The sequence below is a fragment of the Schistocerca americana genome, chromosome 7, assembly GCF_021461395.2.
Source record: "Schistocerca americana isolate TAMUIC-IGC-003095 chromosome 7, iqSchAmer2.1, whole genome shotgun sequence".
In the NCBI taxonomy this organism is placed as follows: domain Eukaryota; kingdom Metazoa; phylum Arthropoda; class Insecta; order Orthoptera; family Acrididae; genus Schistocerca; species Schistocerca americana.
In genome coordinates this window covers 293087071-293103624 of record NC_060125.1, presented here as the reverse complement: position 1 = coordinate 293103624, position 16554 = coordinate 293087071, and the positions used below count along the sequence as shown (strand labels likewise).

General features: G+C 42.2%; 1 protein-coding gene across 1 annotated transcript in view; it reads right to left on the bottom strand.

The window, feature by feature from the left end:
- The window catches only part of LOC124622885 (dipeptidase 1-like), a 99962-nt gene that overhangs the window by 60769 nt on the left and 22639 nt on the right, over nt 1–16554 (bottom strand). Inside the window, exons 3-4 of the mRNA XM_047148677.1 lie at nt 12786–12918; nt 4778–4928 (exon numbers count right to left, since the gene is read on the bottom strand). Coding sequence (XP_047004633.1) covers nt 4778–4928; nt 12786–12918 — 284 coding nt within the window. The remainder of the gene's footprint in view (nt 1–4777; nt 4929–12785; nt 12919–16554) is intronic.

The window sequence follows — 16554 nt, the reverse complement described above, 5'->3', positions numbered from 1 at the left end:
GAGTTTCTTCCAAATTTGTTACCAGGATACGTGGAGGATATCCCTTTGGTAACCCGACCTCGTATGTACTTTCAGCATGACGAGGCTCCTACACATTCCGTACGGCCAGTGACTCAGTATCTCAACACAACGTGCCCTGATCGTTGGGTCGGTCGCCGTGGAGTCATTGCTCGGCCACCGAGTTCGCCCGTTCGATCTTACCCTACTGGATAACTGTTTGTGGGGGTGGCTAAAGAGCGACGTCTACAAGCGCAGAGACGACAAAAGAGAGGAATTTCTCGCTCGTATTTTACATGATTGTGCCCAGGTAAAGGAATGCAATACGGAGCTCCAATCGACGACACAACGTCTGTCTACAAGAGCAGCAACATGCATTGAAGTTGACGGTGGACTTTTTGAACATCATCTGTGAGGAAACGTACACAATTGAACAAACCATAACACAACATTATCTTAATTAACCTTCACCTGCACCTTTCCCGTTACTAGCTATTTTCATTGTCTTACCTAGAGATGGTTAAGAAAAGGGCATATGCTTATCAGAAGTTTTTTGTTCAGAATCACCAGTAGTATCACTCGTCAAAGCATGTAAGTTTCCTCCTGATTCACCACCCTGTATTTCATATCTAATGTTACAATATTTTGTACTTTCGTCCAGGAAGAGTGATGTAAATAATGCATCTTGGACCGGTTTTCTGTCTGGTAGTCTGTCTCTATTATAAATCATGTAGTCTCTTTTGTATTAGACTTTTAGTGATTTTATATACTATTTTTCGAAAGTTACTTGACAGTTGGGACACTGCTTGAGTTTCAGAGATCTTAACTTTGTAAAATGAGAAGCTTAAGTTTATCTATCGCTATGTCGTGTCATCACTTTTCGTTATCAGTCATTTGAAAAAAAAATTTTCTCAATAGTTTTACGTTTCAGATATTCTTGTTCGTTGAGGATATCGCTTGGATATTTTTTCGTAGGTGTACAAATTTGCAATTCTCTTAAAGTGTTCATAGCATGACCCTTAGTTATTTTACGTAGAATAATTTCCAAAGCTTATTCGATTTGCTCTGCCTTATGATTTTGCCTTTTCAGGATTATGTAAAAACTTGATTGGTCATTATCAAAGTTTCTTTTATGTTCGTTAAATATTATTCCACAATTCTTTCCTATTTTTTGATACATAATTTAATGCAGTTGTCACAGGAAATTTTGTAAATGCTCGGATTTACCACTGTCAGTACATCTAGGTAAAAAGCAGTGTCAGATTTAAATTCTAAGGACCATTGTGTTTACTGAAATTGTAATTTCTCTCTGTATTTGTATTTGATATGTTGTTGTTGTTAATTATTAAAATACTGGGTCAGTATTTATTTTTCAAACTGATGAAGTAAATTATGGCTGCAATACGTGCACCGTAGTTCTGAGTTCCTGGCGGAGTTGTAGGCTGATTATGGTCTCTGCTTTCAAATGCCTGTCGATGTTCAACTTAGATACTTAAATTTTGACTTCTCGCTAGGAACACCAACTCATTTCTCACAACACGCGTTATCAAGGGCGCGGAGTTCTTAAGACCCAAAATAAAAAAAAAAAATATATGTTCATTGTTGAATTATGTAAACAACATACTTTCTAAAGACACAGTGAAGTGTAAGTAGAGTTCAGGACACACAATTATGTTTCAGCAGACTCTCAGAAATGTCAACGAACCTTCTGGAACGTGAACTAGCAACGACGTGGAGTGGTGAGGGGGGAGGGGGGGCGGCGTGTGGGATACTTCGTGCCCTCCCTAAAAAATTACTTATAAAATGCAAATTTAGTTAATTGTTGTGGACTATTACTCACAAGATATAATTTAAAGAGGCTCTGGTGTGCAAGTAAACTTCTGAATCTGAAAATATTGAATATCACATTCACTGGATAAAGCGATATCTACTTCAATGACTTAAATTTTTGGATTAGGTTCAAATGAAAAATTTAAAACATATGTAGAATCTGGTAGAATAATTCGTGAAAAACACTAACTGTTTTTCTATAACTTGAAAATATAAGATAATTGTCTATAAGACAACAATATCAAGAGGTGGGCATCAAGCAAAGCTCCCCCTCCCCCCCTCATTGGTATTGCAAGAGCTAATGCATTAAACAATTTTCTTATTCCAAGCCTTGAATAGATGAGTAGAGCTTTAATAGAAACAAAGTCGTAAGTGTTTTAAGAGCCAAAGACCGTTCTCCGTTCTTAAAATTCATTTGGCAATATTTGTAACTGTTTAAACTGTTAATTGTTTGAGATCCAAAGCTACTTGCCTGGTCGCATGATTTTTTATAAACTATTAATAATTCAGTGGAATTGTTAGTTCACGTACCAATTTGTTGAAGTATTAATGTATACAAAATTTTAACGTTACTTATTTGTAAAATAAAATGTTCAATAAAAGACTGAATAGCTTATTGCTCAAGGATCCCTGCTTCCAAGCTAACCTGATCCAGGGCTTTATTTTTTTGTACGGTGTCCCTGACGTATTTCATGCGGCCCGCCACGAATTACTCTCGTCACCTAACCTCTTCATCTCAGCCTATGTCCTCAATTATTTGCTGGATGTATTCCAGTCTCTGTCTTCCTCCTGCAGTTCCTATTTAATTCATCCCGCAACGACTTGTATTTCTGTATTCCTGAATTTCCCTGAACATTTTTGTACGTGCTTCTTTCATGTATCAACTGAAATATTTCTTTTGTTATTCATGGTTTTTTGCAGTTACTTTCTGCGTACCTAGGTTTTCCTTTCCAACTCTGTGATTGCCCTTTCTAGAGATATCTATTCCTCTTCAACTATACTGTCTACAGAGATATTCCTTATTGTAGTATGTATGACCTTAGAGGACTTCAGGCGTATCTCTCCGTTCCTTAATACTACTGTATCCCACCCTGATTTCGAGATATCTATCTGACCATGATGTCATCAAACTGAAATTAATCTACCGCCCTTTCCCAAGTATATCGCCTTCTCTTGTGATGCTTACAGTGTACGGCATCACTAGCGGAAATCCTATTTCACCTATACCATTTCCCACTGTTGTCGATATTACCCTATACTCATCTGAACAGAAAGCCTTATCTTCTTTCTATTTGACTTCACTGCCATCCACTATACTTAGATTGAGCCTTTTCGTTTCCATTGTCACATATTCTAACTTCCCTTCCAGTTTCAGGCTTCTGATATACATCCCAGACTCGTATAACGTCACCCTTTAGTTGGTTGATCATTCTGCTGGCTACCTTGGCAGTCCCTCCTCTCCCCCCCGCCTAGCTCCACCCGGAGATAATCGGCGACTATTTCGGAATATTTTGCCAACGTGGACTCGTCAAGATACTTTTCAATTAAAAGCCACTTGTCCGGTGGATACACAATTTTTCTCTTTAAGACAGTGCTTTTCATTGTCTTCTGCATCATTACGACGTTGATCATTGTTGATTCTTCCAACTTTACGGGCAGTTTACCATCACACCGACAAGAAAGTGCCATCAACCTCTGTTCGCTCCTCCGTATTCTTTGACAAGGTCGTTGGCGGAATGAGGATGACTTGTTATGCCGTAAGTCTTCCGCTGGCAAAGCAGATTTTTACTCAAAGTCTAAGCAGATTTTTACTCAAAGTCTAAGCACACGAATGGTTCTAATTTGGGAGCGAGGACGTATAGATTACTAATCAAGTACGCCACCCATGGACCAGGGTTATAGTTAACTACTTCCATTCAAAATACGCTAGGCAGGACAAAGTCTAAGCATTATAGTTATGAGTGGTGTCTGTCCTGTCTGATATGTCCTACAGAAGAGACACCACTCGCGATCAACCATCTGGGACATAAACCTAAATATTTGGGGTGAAACGAAACGGAATGGGAAATGGATAGGAAAAAAGTAATGACTTCTAACCGCACAGTGCATTGCATTAATGCCACAGTGATAGAAACCTTGTGCTGGATCGAGATTCTATCCCGGATGCTCAGCTTCTCTAGAACAGTTGCCTTAATCTCCTTTTCTTTCAGTCTAATTAGTCACTGTCTTACAGGGGTCAGTTAGCCCTTTGAACACGCTGAGCTACCGTGCTGGAGTCTCGACAAGCCGGACACTCTTTCTGTCATACCCAAATTCCCAACTTCCAATGCGCCACAGCGCAATGATCCCCACGCATTAACCCCCTACTCGCAGTCTTCTGATTCTCGTTGGAGTTCGGTCATCGGTTGTGCATCGGCACTGAAATTTCTTCATCAAACGGCCGTCACGCCTACGGAATTACAGATATGCGCGGTGCCTGTCCTGTCGGACTCGTCCGGCCATTCCAGAGAAATGGAGCATCTGGTTTCGAGACACGGTCAGTATAAATTTTCAATTCTCGCTTTAGCATTGCTACAGTGCCCTGTGCGGCTGTAAGTCATTATTTCCTCATTATTTTCTCATTAATTCCTTCCTGTCTCTTTCTCCTGCCATTTCCTTTCCACTCCTTTCGCCTGAAATACTCACAAGAAATCTAAACATTGCTGGTGGCAGCTGACCTACACTCCTCCCTGTATATTTATAATTTATATTGCGCTACTCCTCTTACTTTGCACTGCAGCATAGAAGGTTAATCATTTACACTTGCATATATGAAGAAAATTTGACGTTTTTCACCTTGCCTTGATGGTGTTGTCACCTCAATCGGAGAGGTCGTAGGAGCAACTGCCTTGAATGACTTGCGGTGCGTTGATGGTAGTGGAACAGCAGGGGCCTTCCCGCGGCTACTCACCAAGGCGTGTTGCAGGCGTGCGTCAGCGTGAGGTAGCGCGCCCCGAGCAGGTAGAGGGCCCGCAGCACGCCCAGGCTCGCCCCCAGCGCGTGGCCACCCTCTACGCCCACGAGGCTCGCCAGCACACCGGCGGCGTGCGCGTCTTCGATACCTACAAGTAACTTAGCAAAGTTACGCACGTATTTGGTTAGCACTGTGTAACATGAATTCAATATCAACAACTGTACCATTGTGAAGTCCGAATTCGTTAAGAGGAGGTTCTGGTCGAGGCCGATATAAAAATTGATTTCATTTGCATAATTTGCATCCCTGGAGTATATACAATACTGGCCATTAAAATTGCTACACCAAGAAGAAATGCATATGATAAACGGGTATTCATTGGACAAATATATTATACTAGAACTGACACGTGATTACATTTTCACGCAATTTGGGTGCATAGATCCTGAGAATTCAGTATCCAGAACAACCACCTCTGGCCGTAATTATGGCCTTGATACGCCTGGACATTGAGTCAAACAGAGCTTGGATGGTGTGTGCAGGTACTGCTGCCCATGCAGCATCAACACGATACCACAGTTCATCAAGAGTAGTGACTGGCGTATTGTGACGAGCCAGTCGCTTGGCCACCACTGACCAGACGTTTTCACTTGGTGAGAGATCTGGAGAGTGTGCTGGCCAGAGCAGCAATCCAACATTTTCTGTATACAGAAAGGCCCGTACAGAACCTGCAACATGCGGTCGTGCATTATCCTGCTGAAATGTAGGGTTTTGAAGAGATCGAATGAAGGGTAGAGCCACGGATCGTAACACATCTGAACTGTAACGTCCACTGTTCAAAGTGGCGTCAGTGAGAACACGAGGAGACCTATATGTGTAACCAACGGCACCCCATACCATCACGCAGGGTGATACGCCAGCATGGCGATGACGAATACACGCTTCCAAAATGCGCTCAACGCGATGTCGCCAAACGCGAATGCGACCATGCGACCATGATAATGCTGTATACAGAACCTGGATTCATCCGAAAAAATGACGTTTTGCCATTCGTGCACCCAGGTTCGTCGTTGATAACACCATCGCAGGCACTTCTGTCTGTGATGCAGCGCCGGCCGCGGAGGTCGTGCGGCTCTAGGCGCTCCAGTCCGGAGCCGGGCTGCTGCTACGGTCGCAGGTTCGAATCATGTCTCGCCCATGGATGTGTGTGATGTCCTTAGGTTAGTTAGGTTTAATTAGTTCTAAGTTCTAGGGGACTGATGACCACAGCAGTTGAGTCCCGTAGAGCTCAGTGCCATTTGAACCAATTTTGTTTGTGATGCAGCGTCAGGGGTAACCGCAGCCATGGTCTCCGAGCTGATAGTCCATGCTGCTGCAAACGTCGTCGAACTGTTCGTGCAGATGGTGGTTGTCTTGCAAACTTCCTCATCTGTTGACTTAGGGATTGAGACGTGGCTGCACGATCCATTACAGCCATGCGGATAAGATGCCTGTCATCTCGACCGCTAGTGATACGAGGCCGTTGTAATCCAGCACAGCGCTCAGTCTTACCCTCCTGAACTCACCGATTCCATATTCTGTTAACAGTCATTGGATCTCGACCAACGCAAGCAGCAATGCCGCGATACGATAAACAGCAATCGCTATAGGCTACAATCCGACCTTTATCAAAGTCGGAAACGTGATGGTACGCATTTCTCCTCCTTACACGAGGCATCACAACAACGTTTCACCAGGCAACGCTTGTCAACTGCTGTTTGTGTATGAGAAATCAGTTGGAAACTTTCCTCATCTCAGCACGTTGTAGGTGTCGCCACCGACGCCAACCTTGTGTGAATGCTCTGAAAAGCTAATCATTTGCATATCACAGCATCTTCTTCCTGTCGGTTAAATTTCGCGTCTGGAGCACGTCATCTTGCTGGTGTAGCAATTTTAATGGCCAGTTGTGTAGATTACGTCTGCAAAATGCTTTCTTGATTTTCGAAGTATTTTAAAAGTTGCGGCGTGTTGGAAGGAACCGTGCACAGATGCTGTGCGCGCTCGATGCATGCCCATCAACTGGGATTACTTCACATATTTTTTGGGTTTTCCTGATTTTATGAAGTGTCAATAGTTACATAACTGATAAAAATGGGTTTTTGTATACCATCACGATTCTTAAGGACAATTATAATCATGTTGTTGTTGTTGTGGTCTTCAGTCCTGAGACTGGTTTGATGCAGCTCTCCATGCTACTCTATCCTGTGCAAGCTTCTTCATCTCCCAGTACCTACTGCAACCTACATCCTTCTGAATCTGCTTAGTGTATTCATCTCTTGGTCTCCCTCTACGATTTTTACCCTCCACGCTGCCCTCCAATACTAAATTGGTGATCCCTAGATGCCTCAGAACATGTCCTACCAATCGATCACTTCTTCTGGTCAAGTTGTGCCACAAACTTCTCTTCTCCCCAATCGTATTCAATACTTCCTCATTAGTTATGTGATCTACCCATCTAATCTTCAGCATTCTTCTGTAGCACCACATTTCGAAAGCTTCTATTCTCTTCTTGTCCAAACTATTTATCGTCCATGTTTCACTTCCATACATGGCTACACTCCATACGAATACTTTCAGAAATGACTTCCTGACACTTAAATCAATACTGGATGTTAACAAATTTCTCTTCTTCAGAAACGCTTTCCTTGCCATTGCCAGCCTACATTTTATATCCTCTCTACTTCGACCATCATCAGTTAATTTGCTCCCCAAATAGCAAAACTCCTTTACTACTTTAAGTGCCTCATTTCCTAATCTAATTCCCTCAGCATCACCCGACTTAATTAGACTACATTCCATTATCCTTGTTTTGCTTTTGTTGATGTTCATCTTATATCCTCCTTTCAAGACACTGTCCATTCCATTCAACTGCTCTTCCAAGTCCTTTGCTGTCTCTGACAGAATTGCAATGTCATCGGCGAACCTCAAAGTTTTTATTTCTTCTCCATGAATTTTAATACCTACTCCGAATTTTTCTTTTGTTTCCTTTACTGCTTGCTCAATGAATTTTTCTTTTGTTTCCTTTACTGCTTGCTCAATATACAGATTGAACAACATCGCGGAGAGGCTACAACCCAGTCTTACTCCCTTCCCAACCACTGCTTCCCTTTCATGTCCCTCGACTCTTATAACTGCCATCTGGTTTCTGTACAAATTGTAAATAGCCTTTCGCTCCCTGTATTTTACCCCTGCCACCTTTAGAATTTGAAAGAGAGTATTCCAGTCAACATTGTCAAAAGCTTTCTCTAAGTCTGCAAATGCTAGAAACGTAGGTTTGCCTTTCCTTAATCATTCTTCTAAGATAAGTCGTAAGGTCAGTATTGCCTCACATGTTCCAGTGTTTCTACGGAATCCAAACTGATCTTCCCCAAGGTTGGCTTCTACTAGTTTTTCCATTCGTCTGTAAAGAATTCGTGTTAGTATTTTGCAGCTGTGACTTATTAAGTTGATAGTTCGGTAATTTTCACATCTGTCAACACCTGCTTTCTTTGGGATTGGAATTATTATATTCTTCTTGAAGTCTGAGGGTATTTCGCCTGTTTCATACATCTTGCTCACAAGATGGTAGAGTTTTGTCAGGACTGGCTCTCCCACGGCCGTCAGTAGTTCCAATGGAATATTGTCTACTCCGGGGGCCTTGTTTCGACTCAGGTCTTTCAGTGCTCTGTCAAACTCTTCACGCGGTAATGTATCTCCCATTTCATCTTCATCTACATCCTCTTCCATTTCCATAATATTGTCCTCAAGTACATCGCCCTTGTATAGACCCTCTATATACTCCTTCCACCTTTCTGCTTTCCCTTCTTTGCTTAGAACTGGGTTTCCATCTGAGCTCTTGATATTCATACAAGTCGTTCTCTTCTCTCCAAAGGTCTCTTTAATTTTCCTGTAGGCGGTATCTATCTTACCCCTAGTGAGATAGGCCTCTACATCCTTACATTTGTCCTCTAGCCATCCCTGCTTAGCCATTTTGCACTTCCTGTCGATCTCATTTTTGAGACGTTTGTATTCCTTTTTGCCTGTTTCACTTACTGCATTTTTATATTTTCTCCTTTCATTAATTAAATTCAATATTTCTTCTGTTACCCAAGGATTTCTACTAGCCCTCGTCTTTTTACCTACTTGATCCTCTGCTGCCTTCACTACTTCATCCCTCAAAGCTACCCATTCTTCTTCTACTGTATTTATTTCCCCCATTCCTGTCAATTGCTCCCTTACGCTCTCCCTGAATCTCTGTACAACCTCTGGTTCTTTTAGTTTATCCAGGTCCCATCTCCTTAAATTCCCACCTTTTTGCAGTTTCTTCAGTTTTAATCTACAGGTCATAACCAATAGATTGTGGTCAGAGTCCACATCTGCCCCTGGAAATGTCTTACAATTTAAAACCTGGTTCCTAAATCTCTGTCTTACCATTATATAATCTATCTGATACCTTTTAGTATCTCCAGGGTTCTTCCAGGTATACAACCTTCTTTCATGATTCTTAAACCAAGTGTTAGTTATGATTATGTTGTGCTCTGTGCAAAATTCTACCAGGCGGCTTCCTCTTTCATTTCTGTCCCCCAATCCATATTCACCTACTATGTTTCCTTCTCTCCCTTTTCCTACACTCGAATTCCAGTCACCCATGACTATTAAATTTTCGTCTCCCTTCACAATCTGGATAATTTCTTTAATTTCATCATACATTTCTTGAATTTCTTCGTCATCTGCAGAGCTAGTTGGCATATAAACTTGTACTACTGTAGTAGGTGTGGGCTTCGTATCTATCTTGGCCACAATAATGCGTTCACTATGCTGTTTGTAGTAGCCTACCCGCATTCCTATTTTCCTATTCATTATTATACCTACTCCTGCATTACCCCTATTTGATTTTGTGTTTATAACCCTGTAGTCACCTGACCAGAAGTCTTGTTCCTCCTGCCACCGAACTTCACTAATTCCCACTATATCTAACTTCAACCTATCCATTTCCCTTTTTAAATTTTCTAACCTACCTGCCCGATTAAGGGATCTGACATTCCACGCTCCGATCCTTAGAACGCCAGTTTTCTTTCTCCTGATAACGACATCCTCTTGAGTAGTCCCCGCCCGGAGATCCGAATGGGGGACTATTTTACCTCCAGAATATTTTACCCAAGAGGACGCCATCATCATGTAATCATACAGTAAAGCTGCATGCCCTCGGGAAAAATTACGGCTGTAGTTTCCCCTTGCTTTCAGCCGTTCGCAGTACCAGCACAGCAAGGCCGTTTTGGTTATTGTTACAAGGCCAGATCAGTCACTCATCCAGACTGTTGCCCTTGCACCTACTGAAAAGGCTGCTGCCCCTCTTCAGGAACCACACGTTTGTCTGGCCTCTCAACAGATACCCCTCCGTTGTGGTTGCACCTACGGTACGGCTATCTGTATCGCTGAGGCACGCAAGCCTCCCCACCAACGGCAAGGTCCATGGTTCATGGGGGGGGTTTTCATAACACGAATGATAATCGTGTTATATCACGTTCCTTAGAGAGAGAGAGAGAGAGAGAGATTGAGAGAGAGAGACCTTTTGTGTAAAGTCACCCCATCACAACATACACTTAGCGAGATATTCGGCAGCAATACCTCGTTATGAGAAGTTTTACCCACGTCTGGATATTCTAAATGGAAAGAAAACAGAAATCTGAAGTACTGAGACAGTTTTCATAGCTTTATTGACTTGTCGGAAAACATTACACTAATAAATGATGTATGGCAAGTCATTCCACGTCAATTTTCTATGGAGTAAACTGAAATAAATTTTTCTGATGTGTCCTAAGCACGACCTTCTCAGCTTCTATAGCCCCTCTAGAGCACTGTGAGGCACCACCACACCCTAATTTCATTTTAATAAATATTCGTTATTTACGGATGTGATTGCAATTGTTCTTTGAACTTCGGAAATCCCCTTCTTAACACCTTAGGTACATCAAGTAATCCCACAATATTATGGTAATTGATTTCGGAGATTTTTAACATCAACCAATACAAATGTGTTTATTGCACCACCTGTCATCTTCACGAAATTAACTCGCCTCTCATCACTTCGTGCACTTTGTCTATTTGTTCATTAATGTTCATGGTTTTCTTCTTCACGTCCAATGTGCAGCAGTGGCAGCTGGCTTTAGTTTGCATCTAACAGTTTGGGTAAAGTTACCCATAGCCAAGCGGGAGTCGTACACCGTAGGTTGTTTTCGGCTCGCTAGTAGCATGCTAAAAAACTTTCGCCTGCACTCACTAACTCCTGCTGATAAAGTTACAGCCTCTTGAGGCCTTATTAAAGTGCACGCCACATATAATTATGACATAGCAATGAAAGTTTCTAGGCAACGTGAAATACATACAGGTATTCACGTCCACTAAACTGAACTTGTCATCTAGCAGAACGATGTTGGAACAACAGTCATGATTTCCCTACCAGTAAAGTGTACTATGTGTTATCTAAGCAACAATTTTACTCAGAATTTCACAAACCGGTCACATGCCGCTCATGATAGAATTTAGCAGGAAGCGTTTGTAGTAATCCAGGTTGTGTTAAGTGGCTGTGGTTGTCGGTAGTTCAAGAAAAGATTCCATGAGTATACGAAGCTCTATGTGATGAAGTTTTGCTCACAAGGTGCTCTGGTGCCAATAGGCTAAATGACAAGAGCTCTAGCGTGAGCGTTTGGAAACTGGTGTCGGAGCATCTTCACTGTCAGGCAAAAACAGTTAAAATAGCAGCTTATACAGCTGTAGGTATATTCAGAGAAGATTATTCATCTATTCGGAAGACCATGAGCATGCTAGGAATCGTTGTAGGGACGAACAGCAAAAACTTCGTAGAGTTACTTGACTGGAAATGCGTGGCCATCGCGGAGCAAAAAATGTTCGTTTGTTAAAAGATCCCGAAAATTCAAATTAGACCATGTTTCAGGAAAATGGATGCCTCTATGGTCCTGGGATCTCAGATTTACCATAAGTTTTGAAACACCATTTTCTATGTTACTCCAAAATTTAAACTCTTTTTTCTCGGAATAACATTTTTCAGCGCCGAAGCGCTCTGGAGCCTCGACAGTTTAACGGATTCATTAGAATTTTGTTAAAATCGAAGATAACTTAATTCAGGAGGCTTGGCGAGATTGTTTTATTATTCGAAAGAAACTGACATGTTTTTCAAGTAGCTGCCATTTTTTGGGTATTTTTCGAAACCTCATCATGGTGGCTACTCATATTCATTCTAATTCAAAAATTTTATATTTCCATGAAGTGTCGTTGTGTCATCAGAGTTCCTCAGGCACTACCAGCCGTCACCTGAAATCATGGACTGCTACCAACAACCTGACAGAAGAAGTAATACCACCGTGCCTTTCCAAAACATTCGATGAATAGGACCGCTCCCGAGGTCACAGCCATACTGGCCGATGGTAGTCATACGGGGTAGCGCATAGCCACGATTTATCGCTGAACGCAGTGAGACGCCATTCACCAACGGTTCATGATTTCTGGTCACAGCATCAATCCAGTCACGGCCGTATGTGTTGTGGTGTCAACGTCAGCTGACGCGTGGGACGGTAGTTCCCTACTCTACCAGCTCCTACTCGTACTCTCTAACCATTGGTGCGGAATGACACAGAAAGTTGCAGGGAGTCACTTACTTTCTGTCGGATAAAAGAAGCAGACGTGAAAGGGTTACTATGTGCTTCTACCCAATACATCGCTTCTATTCGTATGATAATACTACACAACCCCATACCTGCACTTTATAAGGATATTGGTATATATAGCTTAGTTGCAAGTCTTTATCGCTCTAATACGTGCAAGTTCACTAATATCTAATCCACTTTTGAAAGTATCCTGATAATCTGGCTCAAGTTTTGAGGTACTGTTTCATGTCACGGCGAAAAGCATTTGCTATATTATTTATGGTTAAGCGAAAGACCCTTATGTGACTTCAGAAGGCACCTACCTTGAGCGGTAGTGACGAGCGCCAACTCCCGGGGGTACCTCTCGACGAGGCGGCGGATGACGTCGACCTGTTCTAGCGCGAGCGTCACCGCGTCCAAGTGCTGGGCCGAGCACGGCACGTACGCCGACCAGAACTGTAACACGCCCAGCCGGCGCCAACAGCCTGTCACTGCAAACTATAATTCGTCTTCGACTGAATTAGCTTCTCTTATGCAATCAAATGACACATTACTATTGCGGCATAGCAAACGTGACATGCCATCTTGCTCTCTAACTCCTTTGATTTCTTAATAAGATTATTTTATGAATTTTGTCGCATGAGATCTGTTTGGTCCGTCGAAGAGATGGACGATACAAAATCACTATTGCGACGTGTTTGACACCTGGCAATATATTTGTAGTAGAACTAGCTTGTGAGCAAAGCAACTGCTGGTTCACATATGGTTTTGAACTTTATGTTGAAAGTTAAATATATCAGGGGTAAGATTTGCTGGTGACTTTCCTACCTCTTTTGAAAGTAAGCAACATGTGTTGTACCAGCGTGCACTCGATATGTACTGGGAATAACCGGAATAATGACGAAAAGATGGAAGAGTGGTTGCACCAAATAAGCTACAAACGTAGCATCAAAACTATGGGCCACGTAGGTTACAAAGTGAAGGAATTGTGCTACCTTGGAAGCAAAATAACCTATGATGGACAAACTAAGAGGACAAAATAGACTAGAACAGGCAAAGAGGTCATTCCTTGGCAAAAGAAGTCTACTTACATCAAACATAGTCCTTCATTTGAGGAAAAGTTTTCTGAGTACGTTCGTGTGGGTGTTATGGTAACTTAAGTGTTATCGTAACATCTACTATAAATAACCCATAGTTTCCCTCACATATCACATAGTAAATACTAGGTCATGCTCAAAATTAATTCCTCCGAATTTTTCATGTGAAATTTGTTAAAGCATTTTAAATCAAACAAACTTCAATAGCATTCTACAACTTTTTTCTTGATCTGAACATTCTTCTTCGTCAGTATAGACAGCTCGGCGACGAATACATTTCTCCCAACGAAATGCCGTCACTGTAGAATGTTTGGCAGTGTTGACGGAGCCACAACTTCACCTGCACCTGCACCGCTTCATCACTATCAAGGTGGTGTCCTCGAAGTTGTTCTTTCAGTTTTGGAATCAGATGAAAATCGGCTGGGATCAAGTCGTGACTGCACGGAAGATTCGAAACTCGGCTGCACCGAGCTGCCTCTCATCGCTACGTTACACACGGAATTCCGGAGTCATCGCCTATTGGCAGAGTGCTACAGATATGTAAACATAAAGAATAAAGATGTAGAATCTTAAAACGTTTGTTTTATGTAAAAAGCTTTAAGGGTTTTGACATAATAAACTCTGAAGAATTATTTTTCAGCACGCCATCGTAAAATATCGTTGTCATGTGGTTCACATCGTGATGGATAGTTAGGATGGGACAAACATTTAAATGAAATGGCGTAAATAGAACTATTCAGTGCAAACATATCCTGAATACAAAATATGTGGCTCATGAAACTGGTCAGCCAGCAAATCAGGTGTAAAACGTTTAAAAATGTCTTATCCTCATTATTCGACGGCAGCAAAACTCGATCTACTGAAAGCGTTTTTATTTACATAGTCAAATGATTAGATTTGAATGAGTCACATAATACTGGGTTACATGTAGTGATTCTCCTTGTGATCGTGCAAGAGGACATACAACAGTACTTCACAGGAGGATGAATAAGTTATCGTTTGCATATGAAGCATATAAGCCGACTACCTTTTACAGGTATTACATGACTACGAATTTCGACCGCTACGGTCGCAGGTTCTAATCCTGCCTCGGGCATGGATGTGTGTGATGTCCTTAGGTTATTTAGGTTTAAGTAGTTCTAAGTTCTAGGGGACTGGTGACCTTAGAAGTTAAGTCCCATAGTGCTCAGACCCATTTGAACCATTTTTTGCTACGAATTTACACGATAACGAGATAAAAGTGAAACTTTAGGATATAGAAAATAACGTCCAACCAGAGTATGTGAGCACACTGAGTTCCGTTATAGCAGTACATTCACCCTCTCATCTCCAGTAGTGTTGTTAGTTAATTCACGAAACTAACCGCCCATAAAGTATAATAAACAGTATATAAATTAACGGGGAGCATTTTTGATTAACTATGAAAAGCTAAGCACAGCTGCTCACATGTAGGTAAGTATAAATTCCACCCACTTCGTGAATGTCCACAAAATTAATATTTATTATGCACTTACCATTATTATCTTATGTCATTACTTAACAAGGTACTAGTAAAACGCATTTCATCACAAATATCAGGAGACACTTTCATCTTCTTGTTAAAGATGCCTGTTCAGACTTGATATTTTTAAGACCATCTTTCCCTCGGGTTTCCTACATCATTTTTTCCTGAGAGCTTGTCTACAATGACTGTAAGTCGGTCTTCTCTGGGTATTTCAGATGGTGCATCAATTCTTCCCTACATTCTTCCACTTTGACATTTAAGTTAAAGATTCCTATTTCTTCTCCTATATTCTCATTTCACATAAGATCGCTGCTGGAGTAACCTCTGATCAAAAAAATCTCATTTCAGTCGGTAATATGATGTTTTTGTCTTTATGTTTTTCAATTCAAGTTTCAGTGCCATATACTAAGACAGCCAGATTGACTGTTTTTTAACACTTTAAATTTGTGTCTTCCCTTGTTCTGTTCTTTAAAATGTTATTTATAATTGCAAGTAAGTGCTGAAATTTATTGATTTTAGTTTGTACATCAGTATCGTTATTAAATTTTATTTCGCACATTAAATAAATCTGGGTAACGGTCTTGCCACAGTGGATACACCGGTTCCCGCGAGATCACCGAAGTTAAGCGCTGTCGGGCGTGGTCGGCACTTGGATGGTTGACCCTCCAGGCTGCCATGCACTGTTGCCATTTTTCTTGGTGCATTCAGCCTCGTGATGCCAATTGAGGAGCTACTCGACCGAATAGTAGCTGGCTTCCGTCAAGAATACCATCATAACGAGCGGGAGAGCGGTGTTCTGAACCCACGCCCCTCCTATCCGCATCCTCCTCTGAGGATGACACGGCGGTCGGATGGCGCCGGAGTGTACATGAAATAAATCTGGAGACTTGTTCCAGTGCCTTGTCTTCCATAACAATTTTTGATCGGACTAGGTGTTTCCATAGTCAACCAGAACTTAAATTATGGTGGAGGAAATTTTCAGATTATAGCACTGAATTCCTATCTGGTATCGAGCGCCGCGGATTTGGAATCCTCACCAGACGGCATGGACCTCGATTGCTACTAGAGGTCTCTGCAGCCGTCGCGCCGTACGCCGTGGCTGCGCGCGCTGCTGGCCCGCGTATAATGTGAGGGCGCCACGGTGGAGCACGTGGTCCCAACTGCCAATAGCGACGTACCCTATCATGTATTTAAGCGCCTGCCCCGCGCTCAGTGAGGCAGGCGATCATCATAGGCCGCACCACCCGCTCCTTCCGCCTCCATGATTTCTACCTCACCATTTACGGCCGTCCTATCCACCTCACTCCTACCCTCAAATACCTTGGCCTCACACTCGACCGCCACCTCACCTGGACTCCCCATCTCCTTACCATCCAAAACAAAGCTCACAACCGCCTCCGCCTCCTGAAACTCCTGTCCGGCCGGACGTGGGGTCTGCATCCTTCCACCATCCTTCACACCTACAAATCCATGATCCGCCCCATCCTTTGT